The following is a 19,531-nucleotide window of genomic DNA, read 5'->3' as shown; positions in this document are numbered from 1 at the left end:
ACAATGAGACTTTATGTAGTGCAAAGTCATGCAAAACAGATTTTTTTTTTTTGTCTTCTCCAACCAACACTATGTTAATTCAATGTAACACCAAAATAAGTGGAATAGTTACATCTTCTACCAAGGAAGCATTACCTGAATATCAAGCAATAAACAAAAGTAAATAGGAATAACCGTTACTACTTATCAAATGCTTGCTTTCTTTAAAAAAAAAAAAAAGAACAACATATATATCCTTAAAAAAATAAATTAACATTTCTTCCCGGGGCAGTACACTCTAAACTTAAGAATCAGCCTTTTGTTCTTTCTTTGCTATTCATATTCTTTTATGGAATAAAGTTTAGAAAGCATTTCATACAACACTAAGCAACTACAATGCAAAAAACCCTGCTATAACTGTGCCGGTGAAATACCTTGCATGTTCTTCAGGAAGTTTTCTTTGCCGTTGCATATGAAACATAAGATCTCCCCCGTTTACATACTCTATGACAAGAAACAATCTGAAAGTATATAATACAATTAATGGATTCCAAGGAAACTCTCAAGAAGCAAAGCTATTCTTATCCTTCCAATTTGAGCCATTTTCACTTCCACTCTTGAATTAGACTTCTAGACTTCTTACAGCTACAGAAACTATTTAAGAGAAAAAAGAGGGTATTTATTTGATCACATCCTTTATTTAAATGCCAGACTAAATGTAAAGGAGAGGCAGCTGCATACAATGGGCTGCTGTTTGCCGTGAAACCTGCACAACTATTGAAACAGTACAAAAGACATCAGTGTTTCCCTAATATGACGTACTCACTCAGCGACAGATATGAAAAACCCCATAGCATATAATGATACACAGACTTTTAAAAAAGTTACTTAGAAATAAGAGCAAAACCACAGAAGTATGCCAGAAGATGGACACATGGCAAAAATGAAAGTTTATCCAAAAAAGGTAAATTGTTTTTCATTTGAAAAAAAGACATAACAGCCAGCTAGTTACCTTACTATCTCTTATTCCATGATGTTGATTCTTCTGGCTTTTATGGAATAAAATTCCATGGTATACAGTTTGCCCAGTGAGTGCACTGCTTTCAAAAACAACACCTGATTGACTGAAAAAAAGCCTTGCCCAAAACAATGCTGATTATTTAAAATAAAGGTTTCAAGACTAAAAAAAATACTTTAAAAGAGGTACCGAGTTGAATTCAAACCCTTCTTAAAGGGTAATCAATCAGTAACCTGACACAGATTTCCCTGATGTAATAATTATTGTTACTCTGCATGACTAAGTATTGTTCTTTTTTAATAGTGAAGCTGCAGCATCAAATCCAAACAGCTTTGCAGATGACATGTAGTTTTGCCATTAAAAGGCCGCCATCTTTTAAAAATTACTTCATCATTAACAATAATTAATGAGTATCTGGCAATATTCCAGAGATCAATACGTTTTGTAGGATTTATGACAGTAATTAAATATATAACTACGAAGCTTGCTGTTTGTGATGGCTCAGTTCCCAAAACACTCAAACCGATCTATTGAGAGCAAGATGACCTAGGACTCACTTAGAGGGACGTAACCAGATTTACTTTCGAAAAAACCCGTAAGTTTTATCTGAATAGCATATGACATAACAATCTCTTTCCAATTAAAGTTACATGATCTAACATATTATTAATATACATATACAAAATTATTTCTGTTAGACCCCTGTTAGATCATCACCGAACTGCTCCTGATACACTGTTAAGAAACATACTGTCACTCCTAGAAGAAAAAAAAATGTTCTGCTTTCTTTGTATAGGTAGACTGAGCCTAAAGAATTTGAGGGCTGAGAGACCCAATTCACCTATGTCCATTATTTATCAGAGATGAAAACTGAATTTGGTGAGCTAGAAGGACAGATAATGAAATCCCACTCTCCCTTGACTTTGACAAGACCTCTTTATCTGTAGAAAAATGTGAATTAAAAGAAGGTGCAGTGGACCCACTTCTGTTCCTCTCTACGAAGAATATTCCCTGAACAGAAGACACAGGCACAGAAAGGCTGCAGCATTGAGGCCTATTAGTTCCTCTGTAGAGAAGACTGTTTCAAAAACTTGTTCAAAACAAACCAGAGAAAAGTCAGTAGGGAAAAGAAATATAGGTGGAATCAGGCACATAAAGAGGCTTCATTACAGTTTGCAGGAAAGGTTTTGTCCTTGGGAAAATATGATCCAGGCGATGCTGCCGAGGTCAGAGAGACCTCCAGGACAGAAACATGCTGAGAGAGAGTTTCTGATGAAGGTGGCGGCTGTCTGGGAGGCTGTACTTCTTTAAACACCTCATTTTCCAGGAGCTGAAAACTCCTTTCCATATATTCGCATACTGGAAAACATTCCATTTGGAAAACACATGTTCCAGTCCCTCAAACCATTCTAATTGGTAACAATTAAAGATGACTTTCTTTTTCCCTTTGAAAAGGATTCTTCATTTGAAAAACTTAAGTTAAAAACTTAAAAGGTAAATCAGGAAAAATTATTGGACACAACCCAGCTTGCAAGTCTTTCAGTGGCTTCTCCACAAGAATATAAATGCTAAACTAAAATTAAATAAACAATAAATAAGACAGATAAAAGCCGTATTTTATTACAGCATTCCTGATAATTTCTGCTTCCAACTTTCCTATTCTATTTAGAAGCTTACAATGCTCTAACACCATTCAGAACCTGCAATTTAAAGTTGCTTGTCTCAAGCTATGTCGAAGCACCTAAGTGCAGGAATACTGGTAGTCCTTGCTGGTTTTAGAAGGATTTACTCCAACAGCAGTGGTTTGCAGGATGGAGGTTTCAGATTGTTGCCATCCTTGGAAGACACCTATCTGGCAATTCTGGGCAAGCCCAAAGATGTAATTTTATTACAATAATAAAATAAGCATCACTAGTATCTGAAACAATATAAGCAGCTACATTTAGCATCAATTAGCCACATTTCTTTCATCTTAAAAATGTATTTAACATTTTAAAGAGAAAAAATATGTAAGAGAAAGAACATGTTCCTTTGGAACTACCCCCCCTATTAATACACTTATATACAAACTGTTCTCTGCATATTACAACTTGTTTTCTTCGGGCCAGTTAACACAATCTGATGTTGATTAATTTACTCATGGCTATATCCATGGCAAATGCCAGAAGTTACAAACGTAAGACTATAGTTTCACTGCAAGGAGCAGCTAGGCTGGAAAAACAGGACTCCTAAAGATGCAAAGGGAATACAGAAAGCTTTGACTGTGTTTAGCATTTTTTTTTTCCCCTCTATTTCTGCTCCTCAACTATGTCAGCATAACTCCCAAAGTGGCATGCAAGGGATCTTTCCAAAACTTCGCCCTGGCCAACCACTTGTACTTTTATATTAGATGTATTAGATGTTCATTACTACTTAGTATTTGGTGAGAAGGTGTTTGTGAATGTTGGTTTAGCTTAAAGGGCCCTTCACAAGAGTTTGTTAGTTGTCTAAAGATTTATTATTTTTTTTTGGTCTGCAAGACATTTCTTTTTGGTCAACTCCTTAGTCAGCCACCTCTGGGGATCATTCATTCTCCCTGTTCCAAAATACTCCCCAGTCCATGTACCTTCAGAACACTCTTCGTACAGCTTCTTTACTTCCTTTATCTCAGCTTTGTTTTTTCTGCAAGGAAAACGCTATTTCCTACGACTATAGCCATAGTCATAGCCAAAGTTAAGGTGAAAGTTTGAGGACTGAAGAAATGGTACACTGCATACCTTCGTATTTTAAAAATTGGTGACACACTTTGTAATGAACAAGCAATTATTCTTTAAGATAAATGACTAGATAATTCATGAAAACTTCTTAAAACTGTTGCACTCTACACTGCATGCCATTTAAGGAAGCTGGATAGAATGACTTTTATCTTCTAATTACAATACATGTGGCACTAGGCATTGTAAAAGTGTAACAGTAAAGAGGTGCCTGTGAAAACAAAAAACTCCAAACCACAACCCCCCCCCAAATCCAAATTTCCCGGTGACATACATAAGCATGGGCATAAGAGTTCTCTGGATTTTCTTCATATTCCAATTGCAAAATAAGCAGCAAATAATCTACTTTGGATTGTGCACACAAGGACAAGAAGACCTAGTATTTCAAAGTAGAAAGGGTTTATTAAGTATTTTTCAAATTAAATCACTTACTTCATCAATATGTGCTAAGGGCTCATAAGCCTCATATAGATGAAAAATATTTTATATCCATGTAGGTTTTTAAATTATTATGAAGAACTATTATTACTGAGCAGCCCAACTCTTCTGCTATTTTGAAGAACAGAACTACAGTTTGTCCCTCTGAGAACTGACTCAGCCCTCCTCAGGAGAATTGGGGATTATAACCTATTCTGTTTCACCCTGCTACCATCCTCCTGCTCCTGGAGCCACACAGCCTGCACTTGGGAACACAGCGCTCAGCTTCTTCTCATTCATCTTCTCCCTTTGGATCTGGACCCGGAAACCCTGCCGCCTTCTCCGCACCGGACTGGCGAGGCTGCCCCACTCGAACCAGCTTTGCTGCAGTAGTCAACCCCTGCAAATCCTAATGCTTCCTTCCAAAAACTACCGACTATGTGATGGCAGTGGTTATGTTTGTTTTGTGAGAAGCAGTTAGTACAATGATCAAGATTTTCAAAACAAAATAATTTCAGATCTTTCTTACCGACTTGTTGTTTGAAAGCATGAATGTAAACCAACTAGGAATGGGTTACTGGATGCCTGTTCAAACACATGTTTCTCTGTCTGTACCCAATCAATATCCTGAAATAGAGTAATTGAACAATCAGAACTCCTGCTGGATAACCACTGTGGGTATTCCCAGAAAAGAAATTGCGAACATCTATGCTCCCTTATATATACCGGCATTGTTACATATGTTCTTCAGAAAGACAAAACCCCCTAAAATCTGGAAGTAGTTATAAAACATTTCAATTCAATTATATATTCAGAAGTTTCTTGACCATGTAGAAAGGTCCACACAGCAGTTAAGCCATTTAAAAATATCACACATCTGCAACATTTGATACACTGCTCATACTGCTTCAGAGAAATAAATTCAATTATCTTAGATAAACGATTCTAAGGCTGCTGAAGCAACTCATGCCAGTAACACAAGCAATGTGAATCTCCAGTCTCTAAAAGGTTCAAATAGACTGAACTTCATTTTCTCATCTGAAACTCAAAATGAATTCAATGCAGCTTCCAAAATCTGCTTAGTTTGTCCAACCAAAATCATTCTTAAAAGTATTGCAGACCACCTTGAATACTTCAACAAGGAGAAGTCCTGAATACCCAGTGCAATACCATAAAATGAAAATCTATCAAAATGTGAATGATACTAGCATAGTCTTGCAAAATTTAGATCCGTAACAACAAAACATTTAATCATTTTTCATACAACCACACAAAATTTAAACCTTACGGAAAACAGGGTTTAGCAGTAGACATTCACTCTTCACACAATACACTGATCATGGTCCACCCTGCAAACACCCGGTACCCTGCCAACAAACTAGAAATATAATTGTTCTAAAAATTTCTCCATTTTCAACAGATACTTCCAGCTTTCCAACCAATCTGGAGATACCAAAGACAGACACTGCGAAACCAGGCCTTCCTGCCAAGAATAGTTAGCGAAACTGAAGTCTCAGAGGAAATCAAGAAGTGTCACCATCAAATTAAATAAATCTGTTAGGTTTTGTGTTCAGGCACTCCTGAAAACATAACACCTTGGAAGGGTAAACCTGGGTCCAAACATGAGCCAAAACCACAATTTTGAATAAAACACTAAACACGTCCACTTCTTTGCTCTTACCAAATGAGCTTCTTTAAAGAGTCGATAAACTCCTTCATTATTGCAGTTGTGTACTAGTACATTAGTATTATACTAGTGCACTACTGTTAACAAGATTAAGCTTAGAAAAATTTAATAGCAGAAGCCCAGGTATTTGATTTGCTTCAATCTTATTTAGAAAAAAATATTTACTTCTCTCCCATATCAACCATTACCTGGAAAGCACTGATTTAAACATACTGATACTCGCTATGTAATTAATTTTCTTTCTCTATGAAACACTAGGTGAAATCTCCATTACTTCCAATATCTCATGCATTCACAGAATTCAGTGAATTTCCTATCAATTCGCAGAATTTCATTATAAAGCCTATCCTATAGAAAAGAAAAACCAGTTAGCTCAATCTTCTATGTAGTTATCTATGAGAGCCACTGTTCGAGATGGACTTCTCATCTACCTCCAATTCCCAGGAACAACTGCATAACTCATTAAATAATACTTTTATTTAGCTTCTACCCTCTCGGAAAAGCAAATGTTAAAAAGGGAACACTAAATAAAGCACGCAACAGTCTAATCTTCATTCTTAAAAAGAAACATCAAATAGATGAGCAAGCCAAAGTAATTTAGAAGAACTTTACAACTTTAGTCTCCTAATGCTAGCCTCTGGAATAATGACAAAAACGGCAGCCAGAGAAACAGATTGAAACTACCAACACAAATAGTACTTAAAACAATGTGTGCTGGGTTTTTTCCAACATCCTACTTTCAAGAAATCCAGTCTTCCTAACAGCAGAAAATCAATATAACACCAGCAACTTAAAAATTGCGATATATTTGAAAAATTCACTGTCTTTTGTAAGAACAGCTATATAAGAAATTCCCTATATAGCAAGACTGATCGTCCACCTCCTTTTTTATTTTGTGTTATTAATTCCACCCACAAGGATGACACAGCACTTCTTTACTCTTCAAATGTTGAAGGTGTCATACCATAGGTACCCTGTCGTACACACTGCCACTCATGGAGCGGCACGTCACACTGCAGGTTACAGTCGAGCCTGACAATGCTTGTTATCGCTCTGGCAGGTCTCGCCGCGGGTTTATCAGGGCTGTGGTCTGACCACACACGTTCCAGTTACCCCAGCCCCTGTCCCATTACCTAACACAGCAGGTTCCAGTCTAATGGCAGTGTAGGTCATGCAAATCTACCTGCCTTCCCTGCTGTGACTGGTTCATCACATTTATGAAAAAAATAGAATGGATATAAAATCTATACTTTTCAAGAAGTATGAATACTATAGGAAAAACACAAAGGGTTGGCTTTTTTTTCCCCTCCTTCCTCCCCGCCCCTGCCACCTTATTTGAGATCCTATATTAAAAAAAATTTCAACAGGATTTTGAAAATAATTGATAAGTGCAACACTGATTTCTGTGGCAGATTTTTTTTTTTTTTTACAAGCCAGTTAAACCATAATGACCTTAAATGGTAGTAGCATAATTTTTTTTTAAACCCATGGAAAAAAAATATTCCAGAGGACTGTGTCACTCACACATAACCTCTATAGTCGTGACTGTAACATCACAGTTTCAGCTCCTGTTCTGAAGTAGGGACAATACTTTGCAGCTACATTCATTTGCTTTGGAAAATATCTTGGTTTTCTTTCAAAATTAAATGCCCAAATTCCACCCATTCCTTCACTTACAGATTAGCACAACCAGGTTGGAATATTTTTCACATGCATTCTACTAAGACTATTAATAATTGTTAATTGTTATTAAAATAAGGAACATTTCTCTCAGATTTAATCCTGGTGCTTCATGCAGACAGCTGATGACAAATGAGTTCAAAAGTCAGTAAAATTTCTATTACAGAAATGTTGTCTAAAACCTTAGTTGCTTTCTTAGTTGAATGTTTTTGTTAAGTTTTTACAATATGTAAAGAATACAATTAACACAGAATTTTACCTCATCATCATGGACCAATTCTTTTTTCACTACCTTCATAGCATAAATTTGATCATTCTTTTTTAACCGAACTAAAAGAACTTTGGCATAACTTCCACGTCCGATAACTCTGATTAAATCAAAGTCCTGTAGTCCAAGCCCCTGAGAAATCTTAATTCCATCCATTCCATCAATGACTGGTTTGATATCCTGTATAAAAAGAAACAAATGCTAGAAACAGATGACATTTTCGTAACAAGTAACTATCAAAGCAAAGAGGTCTTTAACCACTGGACAGAATTTGCTGAGTTTGCTTCCCATTGTCACTGGCACACAGATCTGAATGGCTGATTATAACACACTTGTTCAGAAGTATTTGGTTGCTATCGGTTTTGCTCTTACTAGTGTTATAGTAACACTAGTAACTTAACTAGTTACTTAACTACTTAAGTTACTGTGTTTTTCCAGGCAGTAGTTCATTCAATTAACCATTTAAATATTCCCTACTAGAAAACAGAGGGCAATGCCTTGAGAAATGAGGTTTCATTCAAATTCTTGAACCACAAGCCATGTACTAAGCGAAGAGCATCTTTCATGTTCTGACAGACACTGCAGTCCAAATTAATAAAGGCTATCTAAAAAGATGACAGAAAAGGAAACAATAATTTGCTAATGTATACACCTGTCTTTGTTTAGGCAGCAGCTGTCTGTATCAAGTTCACTACAGTTTTAATGAAAATGAATATTTCTAATAGGGAACATACGGAAGCAGATGCCAATTTCTCAAATGTGAAAATTTGCAGGAAATACTCCACTATGAAGAGTGTTATTTTAGAATTCATTATTTAAAAAGATAAAATTTATCTTGACTACTTGCTGGAATTACATGGGAACACGTGAGACTGAAGATCAAACAGGTGAACTAGACAAATGCAGCAGGTACTTTGACATTTCATTTTTACCAATATATACAATGCTTTGACATACTTCTGTGGCCTATTTTTATCTGACCTCATACTACACTTGTAGACAGATCAGCATTCTGCTGAACTATGGAAAGTACTTATATAAAGAATCTTGATCTAGGATTGACTGCTATTAGAAGAGATTGCTCTGAGCTTAAAGATTCTGGTCATAGCTCCCAGAATGCCACTTCCTCTCTGTAGGATACTTTTAAATTATTTTTATTGCTCAAAAGCAAGGTGGGAAAATCAGAGCAGCATAATTCAGGACAGTTGAACAAAGAGCACCTCAAAATTTAAACACAAACAGTAGCTACCCAAGTACTAACCATAGCAGAAGTCAGCAATTCTACATAACAATTAAAATTCTCTGACATGTTTTAAATTTATACCCTTCCCTGTCTGAATCTGAGACAAAAATCTAAAAACACGTGACCGAAAATAAGGCAGTCACTTACCCAAGAGCAGGAGCTACTCAAGTGTGAAATAATGGTAGTGACAAGTATTGTAGTGGAGGTAGAGGGAAAAAAGGTGCAGGCTTGTTAAAAGTGGGATATCAAACTAACTGCTAGTGGATGTAGAGTGCAGCCTATTTATTAAATATGCCAGAAGCATTTTTAAAAGAAATGTCTTGAAGCCCTTTAGAATTAGTGTATTGGGATTTCTCAAACTGCTTTAAGGGAGTAACATTCTTGGCATACAGAGACTGGGTCAGATTGTCTACTACAAAAGAGCTGAAAAAACACAGTTTAAGTGTATGTTATTCTACTTGTATTCCCACAGGAGCTGTCTATAAATTATTAGGTATTATTTATAGGAAACATCTCAGAGAGCTGGATAGTTAATGTATCATCAAACTGAACCAACTTTCATAATGATAGCCTGTGGAGGTAGCCTGAGGGTGATAAAGGGTACACATCCATTAGAGAGCAGACAAGACAATGTCAAAGCCACCATTTGTTGCAAGGACCAATAAAGTCAAACCCTCTGTTAAATCACTGTTGTTCCAACATGAATGGAAGGGAGGAAAAAAAGAAAAACTCTCACTTTATGATTGGGATGAAGAGAGCTGTATACAGAAGACTTCTGAAAAATCCAACAGAAGTGCTTGAAAAAAAATACCAGTTTTCAGAAAGAAAACCCAGACTTCTTTTTTTAAAAGGTAGCTGAAAAAAATATGACAAATAACTAGCTCTTTTATAGAGTTGTATGATTAAGAGTGTGTAAGTGTGAATTACAAAGATATTTGTAAAACATACCTCAGAGTCATCTTTAATGGTGTCATGTTTCCGGTTTGAAGGGATGTAGGGAACTGGAAAAGAATCAAACAAGTAGCATGGTTATCAAGGCCTTCATTAGAAATAATTTTAAAAATTGATAAATGGAAAGATGATTTAGCCGCTTCGGGTCAGCGGTTTGTTTTAAATACTACAGGACAGTTTATAAAGTTTTTCCACTTTATTCTTGTAATCCTGACAGTGCATCCTAAGGGCACTGCAGAAACAACTCTGAGACAGTAAGAAATTCATCAGTGAACCTTTGAGCCCAGAACAGAATCCGACAAGGCCAGAGCCGTTTTGGAGAATGGGTATGATAAGTGGGCCCATAACACAAGACAGGTCAAATCATCAAAAATATTAACCTAGAAAGAATACTCCAAATCACACAAAATTAAGAAATACTTAAAGTCTGAGGGTGTGCTGGTATTAGCATCATAGTTCAGACCCGAAGAGCAGGGGTTTTGTTTGTTTTAAAACGTAAATCTCTTGTTGCCAATTGCTCTGTGCTTAACTTGACATGCTGGAATGGTTTCAGAGCATATGAATTCAGGATGAAACCAAACCAGATGATATGCTTCAAAAGCACACACTTACTGTAACTGAGCCCCTAATGAGCATTTAGTCCATGGGACTACACTAGAGGTAATCCAAAGTAAGCTTTAAAAACCCCAAACAGGTAGAGTGGAAACCAGGCCTCCAAATGGGGAAACACATGAATTTCAACTTAAGAAGAAAGTACTTACTTCCATCAGTTTCTTCTGAAGGGAGGTCAACTTCATCATTTTTGTCGTCTAACTGAGGTTCTTGGGAAGGCATGACCGAATCCTTGTAAAAATAAGTTATATAGGAAAAAAACACCAGTTTATGCAGTCCCTTTTAAGTGAGCGTGTCTTGCAACGCAATGAGAACCTTACATTTATATCTTCCAGAATGTAAACGGGATTTTATAGAAAGTATTTCTAAATATTAAAATTTTATAATGCGTTATAAAACCAGCCTACCAAAAGCCTAAATGCTATGCCAACCGTTCCCTACCCCAGATGTTTAGCTGTCTTCTAAAAGTAAGATTACTATATTTTGTTGCAAAGTTCAAACTTTAATTGTATTTAAGACTTCTGATTCTGTTCCACATGGGAACTGCAACAAAGTAAGCACTGCAGCATGATGTTACACACTATTTAGTGCACTGGCATATTCCTTCCCTGTTTAAAAAAACATGAACTGTTACTCATTCTGCAAGAGTATTGCATAAATTGGTAAAGATCACAATACCAAATAGTTTTGTAGCACATTTGGACCCTGGTCTCATTCACAACTGATAATCATAGAATCATATGATTATGAGTTGTGAATAAGCAGCTAATGAGACATGTAGGACTACTCCAGCAGGTATGGCAACATGCATGAATAAATTGGCAAAGAATCTAGTAATGTCAAGGCAAGTCATACGCAATCCCAATAAAGGAAAATACTGGTTTGATTTAGAGACAACATTTAGATGCAACCACCATCAAGATACTGGCTATAGTCTGTGATGGTTATGGCGAAGGAATAAAAAAATTCAGGGATACAGATTAATGATTAAAGCCTGGGAAAGACGCTAGAGCTGCCACTGGAATATATACGAGGGGAATGGAGAGGATGAGAACAGTCCTGGAGAAAATGAAATGGCAAGAAGAACGTGAAAGCAACAAGCCTTTTTGCAAGCAGTAGTGCAAAGACCACAGTAGTGCCTTAGTTCTTAAAGCATTCCCATATGCTAAAAGGAACAAACACTAAGACTGTCAATGACATCTCTTTATTTATCTGTAAAATACAATAGGTCTACTGGAGAAGTCAAACTCAAGCTTGCTCAAACTTAAGTCATATCACAAGTTTTCTTTTCTCACTTTGTCTCTACTGCTCACAATCCAAAGGCTTGTCCTCCATAGACATTTAAGAACCTGAAAACCCAATACCACTGAGTATTATAAGCCTACAACCACGTGCAGTATTTAATTACTTCAGATGCACATCTAGAAACAGCGACACAGGACACAATGAAACATCTTAGCTTTATACAGAATGCAAACTTACCATATGCTTTTTGCAGGTCAGTGGGACGAGTATATGACAACGCTTATGGACCAACAATTTGCAGTTGATACACTTGTAGCCTTGCCTTCCGAGCCCCCATATCCTTTCACTGCATTGGCCACAATACGCTCTCTAAAAGCCAAAATGCACATTATCAATTCAATTATCAGTTGCTTTCTTGTAGGTGAGTACTTAAGAATCCGAGAACCCACCCTACAAGAACCCATCCTAGTCACCTCCTAACAGATGGTCAATAATTCTTCTAGAATATCCACGGTTTCCTAATAACTGAAGGTTACACTTCACACTTCGAATTCAGTTAAATGCAGTCTTTTTTTAATGAATGTTAAGAAAACAACTATCTCAAGCATATGGGAGACATTACAGCCCAACATTAGCAAATCATTCGTAGAGAATAAGTTTATTCTGAATTTCAGGTTCTGACAGAGGTTACACAAACAAAACTGACAGGAATTTGTACTACACAATTACACATAAAAAGTACCCAAACTGACTGCTTTGGAGAAGAGTGGCACAAAAAGTTACAAAAGCCAAGTTAAAGTATGAAGAATGTTCTATATCTGCACCCATATACTTTAACAGTGGCAGAACATCAGCAGAAACTTTGCATAATTAAAACTCACCTATGAAGTCTGATATAAAACCTTTGTACATTGCACTATTTAATATCAAAAAATACAGCCTTTTTTAGACATGCAACAAAATGGCATCTGAATAACTTAAATCAAAACAAGGACAAATTAAGAAGCCAGGCATCCTACTGCTGACTTTAACAGGGCAGGTCTTTAAATAATTTTTCCAGTGTATGCGTGCTGCAGTCATTTTATCCACTTCAGCCCAAGTGCCAAGGAGCAATCTGAGATTCTTACATGCCAAGAAGTCACCCAGTCTCAGTTATCCCTCTACAGAGTGCACAGGTTGCCAACAGAAAACTTACTCATTATTCCCAATCTGCAAGTTTTCTCCAGTAATTAGTGTACCAGGCTGAGCCACTGCCCATCGTTGCGCAGGCAGCAAATGAAGCCCTGCACTCATCCCCCATTCCAGGCTTGGGCAGAACCCTGCAACTGTCCCAAAGCCACGAAACACTGAAAGTCTGTTCCTCCCAGCAAACGGCAAGTTAGAGTGCGGTTATTCAGATCCTCAGACTAATGAATCACACACGGTGTCCTGCCCAAAAGCATTAAGCTACTATAAATCCTTACCCATAGCATTTAAAAAAAAAAGAAAAAATTTTTTAGAATGATCAAAGAATGGATCATTTTTAAAAATATTTTCTGCATGGAAAACAAAATAGGTAGAAAACAAAAATCAACTACATCCCATTCGTCTGTACAGCCAGTTCTCCTTGATCAGGAGAAACCCGAACTGCATTGCCCAGGAAAATAGACCCGAAAAACACACTGCCTAGTAAGACAGGAAGCCTTGGACATCTATAGCCACTTCTTCCAAAAATTCCTGGTCCATCAGACTTTCTTCAGTCTGATTAAGACTAAAGAAAATGTCTTCGGCCCTAAAAGTGACATACAAGAAAATAATCTTGTTTACTTCAGACAGATGCAGGAAAGCAAGGAAAAGAAAAAAAAAAAGGACATAGGTAGGGGCAGCTCCCAAATGCCTTCAGTAATACAGGTATCCCTCTCATACCTCTCCAAAACACACACAGCAATAACAAAAAGGTAGCCTTTACATTATGTTCAACAAGATTAAAGTTTAGATTCTTGCCTATGTTCACTTACTTGAAGTTTTAAAAGGTTATTTTGAAAAAAGAATTAATTGACAAGGTAATACTCCAGACTTAAGACTTCAGTCAACATTAAAATTTGGTACTTAATTCAGTAATACATATAGGACCATAATGTATTATTAGTTTATACATTTTAATGTCACATTTTACAGTTCATGTCACCTTCATTACCAACTTCAGCTAGATACGGTTTGTGTTCTGGCTGTATGTAATTTCATTTGTATGCAGTTATAACAAAGTAGCCTCGTTTAGAATTGCTGACAAGTGGCCACGCTAATGAGGTTTCAGAGTCTTTATGTGTGAATTTACTATTTGCCTAATTTCCATTAAAACAGCATTATCTGTAACATTATGGATTATTAATGTGGCAGGTATGCATTCACAATGTTTCAAAGACTTATATTTTAACTATGTAGCAAATAAGCACAAGTATATCTTTCATGCTATAAATTAAAAAAAATTGAGTTGGTGCACCACATTATACAAATGCATGTTATAATTCAGATATACGGCTTATTTTTCACACATCTAGTGATAAGATACTGAGTTTTATGGGGCTTTTCCTTCTTTCAATGCAGTTTTGGGGTGGGGAGCATTAAAAAAAAATATGCTGATTTCATTTAAAAAAGAAAGTTACTGCTGAACGCAGAAGTTGCCTCGCCTCACTGTACTCAGTTTTGCATGGAATTCCCCAAAGCGCACACTACATTTGAATATATGCTGCAATACTTCGGCATAATGGGATAAGTGAAGGAGGTGTCTCAGCCTTAAAGCTACATTCACTTGCTTATGTGGATTAACTCAGATTCTTAATCAGTTGTATTTTAGCTCAATGAACCAGGGTGGCTTTTTTTTCCTTAGTATGTTTATGTAATACCTCAGATCCAAAACAGTTAAAGCTAACAGCAAGAGCTCTAGTCTTTAAGAATCACAAAACATACTGAAGGTAAAAGATTACACTAACAAGCAATCAAAGTCACATCAAGAATGAGGAGGAGAAAAGCTGATCTAAATATGCATCAGTTTAAACAATCACTAAACCAGGTTTTTTTTAGAGGCTTCAAAAATAGGTAATCACCACCAATCGTATATTATTAACTCTACCTCAGATTCGAAGATTTTCAATTTTTTCTGATTGTTACAACCTGAATAACACTGCACAGACTGAGAAGTCACATGAATAAGCATCTTGCTTTTCCTTTCTTTTCAACGCTCAAATACAGAAAAAGCACAGACTGAGAAAACAATCACCACAGGACATTACCAAAACCCAACATTTTAAGCAACAGTACTCACTCTGTTAAAACGTTTGGCTTGAAACAAATGCCCATTCACTCGGTACAGCTTCCTCCATCTTCTGGCTCCACGTCGGTAGATTGATTCTAAGAAAGAAATTAGAAAGGTGTAAGGAAGCAGCATGGTAGCACAGCGATACCAGACACATTCAGTTAAGCAAGTCGTGACTTAAAACAATCTTGCTTTTCTAAATATCAACGCACAGCTAAAATCCCTGCTGATTTTTTTTTTTTTTTAAGGCAGCAGTAAATGACAGCTCCTGCAGGATGTGCTTTTCACCACTGCCTCTCCCTTTTCTCCGTCCCTGTCTCCTTCCTCACATGATGATAATCTTGTTACAGCTTCTCAGCTGCTCAAACCCAGGTGAGAGGGGCAGATAACTGTTAAAGAAACAGCTTCCTCTGTAAAGCAACCATGCTGATCTCACCATGTCACCTTCATGTGTAAACATGTAACAGATGTTTGGTGCTAGTAATGCTTTAGATATGCAATACTAAAGATTTTACAAGTCTTGAGAGTTACATTATTTGATCTCATTTTTATCTTGGCATTAAACATTACCAATAATATTAATAATAAACAATACCAATAACATTACCAAGAAATATTAAACAATATTTCTTCTGTTATGGAAACAGTTCAAGTGCAGGTCTGCAATTACTTCTAATCTATTTTAAACGTAATAAGCAATCATTTAACCTGTTTAAGGCAGACTTTCCGAAGTGCAACACATGACAGTACCTAGCAGCTACTCCAGGTTAGTTTTGTTGTCACTTTTCACATACACAAATGCAGTTTCTGTGTGACTGGCTAATTAGAGAATTTCATATTTAATATTAAGTGTTGAAAAATGTGTTGTGCAATACCAGGCTGTTTAGAGCAGCTCACAGCTGTAATGGTGACACAGCCAACCCTACACAACAGGGTCTATCACATTGCTTTATTTCTCTCTTCGAAAAGGTGCAACTTCTCCATAAGAATCTCAATCTGATGGAGAACAGGGGAGGAGGGTTGTGCTGTTTGGGTTTTTTTTTTTTTTTGCTTTTAAACTGAGAGTCCAATATTACATTAGCTGTTCAAGCTGTCCTTTAATCAGTTTAATACAAGTGAAACTATCTATAACAGCCAATATTGTATGTAGAAAAGTATGTAATGTTAATTAAAATGCCCCAGACAACACAGCAATGAACATTTAATAGAAAAACTTTGGCAGTCTTGATTGATAAACATTGCTATATTCTGACAAGATATTAAACTGTACATTTATAATCCTCAGAAGTTAATGCAAAATCTTTAGCGTTTCTGTCTTTCAAGTTTTAAACAGTTAAGTTTTAAACATCCACACCTTATCAAAGATGAAGTCTTTTTTTATTAAAAAACAAAACATTTTCACAGTTGAAAGATAATACAAGTAATAAATAGTTTCTTTGTTGAAAAATTTTAAATTAATATTGAGCAAACCAAAATCACAGGCTACTGACATACAATGTGTGAACACTGACTAATACTGGCTCTGATTTTAGATACTCTATTTTTGTCCTTCAAAAGCAAGGCATATAAAAGTATTGAAGTTTCTGTGACTCCACAAATTTACAGCGCCAAATCTGCAAACATTCATATGTTACTCTATTTGCATGTGCAAATGTTTACTTTGCAAGCCTTTGAAACAGACATTACACTATTAAATGAATTGTTAACAATTCGGAAAAAACCCTCAACTTCTCAAAGGAGCCGAAAGACTGCACGCCATAGAAGCGGCAAAGACAAAATGACTAGAATAGAGGGGTATCACTTTGTATGTTTCACTCATAGCTCTTCAAAATCTGACAACTATAAACTTTAAAGTAAACAAACCCCCCTGCTTTTCCCAAGGGCAAATGAAATTTAAATGAGAACATAGCAAAACTACTGCAAAGTTTTTGCCTAAAAATATGCTCAAACATCAATGAAAACCTTTTCCACCATTTGTAGGATGACTTTTCACCAAGAGAAAAAAAATTCACGAGGATTTTTTTCCAAAATAGCTAATTGATTCATTAGACAAAGCACCATATGGAGGCAACCTAATACATCTGTGTTCTGAACATTAGCTTATCATTGACATGAGGAATATTAAGTGAACGGTAAGTTAACAAGCAGCTTGTGATGATGAAGTCTGTAAATAAAGGAGCAAGTCACTACCTAATTAATGATAAATATTAAATCAAAGTCAGGGTTTTATATCATGTACTTGTGAGGCAACAGTCTAACAAAAACTGAACTTAATATAGCATCGCTTTAAGAAGTAGGAACCCCTACAATTTCCCACAATGACTGCCACTGATTCAGTGTGGGGTCGAAGGGAATCCTATTCCCTGTCTCTAACAGGGGCCAAGGTAAAAAAAAAATAATGAGAAAATAGTGATCATTGTAAAATACACCTTTATATCACAAGTTCTATTATTGTCATTAGAAAATGAAATTAAATTTCTACAACAGAATAGTATGTTCTTAGTATTGTCAATAATTTTTTTGTAGTCCATATTCAGTCACTGGCAAAAAGTCTAGTTGGGGTCCAGTGACTATCGGAGTACCCCAGGGGACAACGCTGGCTCCAGTCCTCTTCAACATCCTCACCAGTGAGCTGGATGGGGCAGAGCATACCCTCTGCAAGGTCACTGATGACACAGAACTGGGAGGAGTGGCTGACAGACCACACAGTTGTGTTGCCAGAGAGACCTCAACCCCTGGAGAACTGAGGAGGCAGGAACTTCAGGAACTCCAAAGGGAAGTGCAGAGTCCTGCATCCAGGGAGGAATAACCCCATGTACCAGTATATGCTGGGGGCCAACCAGCTGCAAAGTAGCTGTGAAGAAAAGGACCTGCAGGTCCTGGTGGGCACCAAGTTGAACATGAGCCAGCAATGCACCCTTGTGGCAAAGGCAGCTAACTGTGTCCTGGGCTGCGTTAGGAGGAGCATTGCCAGCAGGTCAAAGGAGGTGATCCTTCCCCTCTACTCAGCACTGGTGAGGCCACATCTAGAGTACTGTGTCCAGTTCTGGGCTTCCCAGTACAAGAGAGGCATGGCGCTACCAGGGAGAGTCCAGAGAAGGGCCACAAAGATGATGATGGGACTGGAGCATCTCTCATATGATGAGAGGCTAAAGCACTGGGAGTGTTTAGTCCAGAGAAGAGAAGGCTCAAAGACATCTCATCAATGAATACAAATACCTGAAGGGAAGGTATCATTAAGACTGAGCCAGACTGGTTTCAGTGGTGCCCAGTGACAGGACAAGAGACCATCAGCACAAACTGGAACACAGGACAGGAGGTTCTTCTGTTCCATCTGAACATCAGGAAACACTTCTTCCCAGTGAGGGTGACTGAGCAGTGGAAGAGGTTGCCCAGAGAGGCTGCAGAGATACTCAAAAGCTGTCTGGACATGATCCTGGGCAACCTGCCTGGAACAGCCTACAGAAGTGGGCTAAAATGGGTATTCTACATATCTAGTAATGCACTCATGAAATGAGGACATCTTCCCTAAAAATTCACTTAATGATAATGGTAGATTATAAAAAGGAGTTTGGGTTTTTAATATTATTTTGAAATATTATCAGCTTCAGAAAATCCTAACTAGAGCTATACTAGATCAAAGAAACCACCCTGAACAAAAAACAGATTCTTAAAATGGCAGCATTATGTATCTTGAAATAAGAAACAAACAATTTATTGTCAGCGTTCTGTGTAATGTGTGAACCAGGCTCTAATCACAGTATGCACTTCATCCCTACACTTTATATGGGAAAAAGATACTTCTGAACCTGAAACAAAATGTTTTGATACGTGTTTTTAGAACACTTTAGAATAAAACAAGTAACGGATTCCATGATTCTTGATAACCAAAAACTAAAATGAGTTTTTACAGCCATGATTGATGCCAGCCACATAGAAAAAGGAATGCCATCAGAAAAGCATGAGTATTTAATTACCATGCGTAATGAAAAGGGCTACTTTTTCATTTATTTTACAGTTCACATCAGTTAACTCATTAAGGACTTTGAGTTAGCTGCTTGGAGGCTGAAGGAGATATCATATCCCTAATTAAACAAAGTAATCTTTCCTCTCTCATGAATATTAAAGACAAGCCTTTGCCCAGCAAAAAAAATTTTTAAATATTCCTTTTATATGTGCACAACTTTAGAGGAAAAAAATAAAAAGATATTTTAAGCTGCTAACAGGGACAAGAAGTTCTTATTGGGGAACACAAATACATATTTTAATTACAACGAATGTACTGAACTTTATCTACTTCCAAGATTGGAAAATTGGATGAAAAAAAGACTGTTTTTCAAGTTAAGATTACAAGGGAAATAAAAATACTCAAACTGAAAGCCTGAA

At 36.8% G+C, this 19,531-nt stretch overlaps 1 protein-coding gene across 5 annotated transcripts in view; it reads right to left on the bottom strand.

The window, feature by feature from the left end:
• The window catches only part of PRKCZ (protein kinase C zeta), a 55,104-nt gene that overhangs the window by 17,110 nt on the left and 18,463 nt on the right, over positions 1-19,531 (bottom strand). For 4 of the 5 annotated variants that reach the window (XM_074609644.1, XM_074609645.1, XM_074609647.1 and 1 more), the window contains 7 exons: positions 15,155-15,240; positions 12,091-12,222; positions 10,758-10,839; positions 9,994-10,046; positions 7,794-7,982; positions 4,697-4,794; positions 414-500 (listed from right to left, as the gene is read on the bottom strand). In XM_074609644.1, coding sequence (XP_074465745.1) covers positions 414-500; positions 4,697-4,794; positions 7,794-7,982; positions 9,994-10,046; positions 10,758-10,839; positions 12,091-12,222; positions 15,155-15,240 — 727 coding nt within the window. Of the gene's footprint in view, positions 1-413; positions 501-4,696; positions 4,795-7,793; positions 7,983-9,993; positions 10,047-10,757; positions 10,840-12,090; positions 12,223-15,154; positions 15,241-15,357; positions 15,600-19,531 lie in introns of those variants that run through there. The other variant, XM_074609648.1, reaches the window with a different exon arrangement.

Source organism: Larus michahellis, chromosome 16, assembly GCF_964199755.1.
Source record: "Larus michahellis chromosome 16, bLarMic1.1, whole genome shotgun sequence".
NCBI lineage: Eukaryota > Metazoa > Chordata > Aves > Charadriiformes > Laridae > Larus > Larus michahellis.
Note: the sequence above shows the minus strand (reverse complement) of the source record. Positions and strands in the feature narration are given on the sequence as shown.